Source organism: Orycteropus afer, unplaced genomic scaffold (assembly GCF_000298275.1).
Source record: "Orycteropus afer afer isolate SDZICR_OR568_19922 unplaced genomic scaffold, OryAfe1.0 scaffold00358, whole genome shotgun sequence".
NCBI classification, from domain to species: Eukaryota; Metazoa; Chordata; class Mammalia; order Tubulidentata; family Orycteropodidae; genus Orycteropus; species Orycteropus afer.
Genome location: NW_006921945.1, coordinates 264,273 through 265,817, shown reverse-complemented (window position 1 = coordinate 265,817; position 1,545 = coordinate 264,273). Strand labels below are relative to the sequence as shown.

The 1,545-nt window shown below is 46.6% G+C and overlaps 1 protein-coding gene across 1 annotated transcript in view; it reads left to right on the top strand.

The window, feature by feature from the left end:
- Positions 1-1,545, top strand: part of LOC103207213 — a 207,685-nt gene that overhangs the window by 56,667 nt on the left and 149,473 nt on the right. The window contains exon 30 of the mRNA XM_042782527.1: positions 448-573. Coding sequence (XP_042638461.1) covers positions 448-573 — 126 coding nt within the window. The remainder of the gene's footprint in view (positions 1-447; positions 574-1,545) is intronic.

The following is a 1,545-nucleotide window of genomic DNA, read 5'->3' as shown; positions in this document are numbered from 1 at the left end:
AGGCATCATTCAGAGCACTTTACATACTTTAATTCACTCTGTCCTCACAAAGCACTAAGAGGAAGATGCAATGATTATCCCCAATTTACAAGATGAAGACACTAGGCACAAAAGGTTTATCTTTTTGCCCATGGTCACACAGTCACCAGGGACAGGAGCCTATATGCCAACCCAGGCCTTCTGCCTCCAGGGCCTCTGCTTTTGACAAGTAAGCTTGGCTGCCTGTAGAGTCCGAGGAAAATCAGGTTTTCCAGAATGCCTGGACGGGTGTCCGGTGTAGCAGGAGGCTCCTCTGGGCTTCCCAGGGGCTCTGCCTTCCCCTGACCTCTCTGATTTGGATTTGTGATGGCCTAGTTCAGGGCACTGGAGAAACATCTTTATGACCTTATGTATAACCTCAATTTGGTTTCCTCTTTTTGAGGGCTAGTATTACTGTCTGTTTTCCAGCTGATCGGCAGGCCTGTGATGGTGCCTTACTGGTCCCTGGGGTTTCAGCTGTGTCGCTATGGATACCAGAATGACACAGAGATTGCCAACTTGTATGATGACATGGTGGCTGCTCGGATCCCCTACGTAAGTTCTAGTCTGTGGTGTGCTGGCACAGGGACCTCATGACTAACTCCATGCCCCTCTGCGTCTGGATTTGTTTGGCTGTTTTTTCATGTGTGGGGTGGCTGTTTTTTCATGTGTGGGGTGGCTGTTTTTTCATGTGTGGGGTTCTACAAAGTTACAAAGGAATTCTGGTGGTGCCGGTTAAGGGCTTGATTGCTAAGTGAAAGGTCAATGGTTCAAACCCACTATCTGCTCCATGGGAAAACTACCTGTGATCTGCTCCTGTAAAGATTATAGCCCCGGAAACCCTATGGGGCAGTCCTACTCTGTCCTAAAGGGGTTGCTATGAGTTGGAATCGACTCAATGACATCGGGTTTGGGGACAAAGTTACAAAGTATTTTCTCATGCAAAATCACATCAAGGTTCGCCCCAACCCTGTGACACAGTTCCTGTCTCCATTATATCGGAAGGAAGTGAGTATGAAAAGTCACAGTGATTTGTCAATGAAGGGGTGCTTGTAGGCTGTCAATGAAGGGGTGCTTGTAGGCTGTCAATGAAGGGGTGCTTGTAGGCTCTCCAGCTCCAGAGCTCTTTCTGATAAGTCATGCTTCTTTTCTTTTACATAACTTTGAAACAGTCAAACAACTGCCGAGTACCCCAAAGAATAAATGATCCCCTTGGGCAGTTTTGCTTAATTAAACAAATTTAACCAAATTCAGTCAAACCAATTTACATGTTGGTATAACCTCAGGCCCAACACTGCTCAGACCCAGCACTGCAGTGGCCCTTGTGTTTCGCTCATCAGTGCTCAATGCAGCCATCCTGGCACTGGCTTCCCAAGGATATACATGGAACCAACCCCTTCTTCACTTGAGGACAGAACGGGTCCAGGGGTCAGAGAAATGATCAACCCCATGAGCCACATAAACATTTGATTTTATTTCATTTACTTGTGTATTGCATGCAAATGTTCATACTAATGGAAGGTAGAG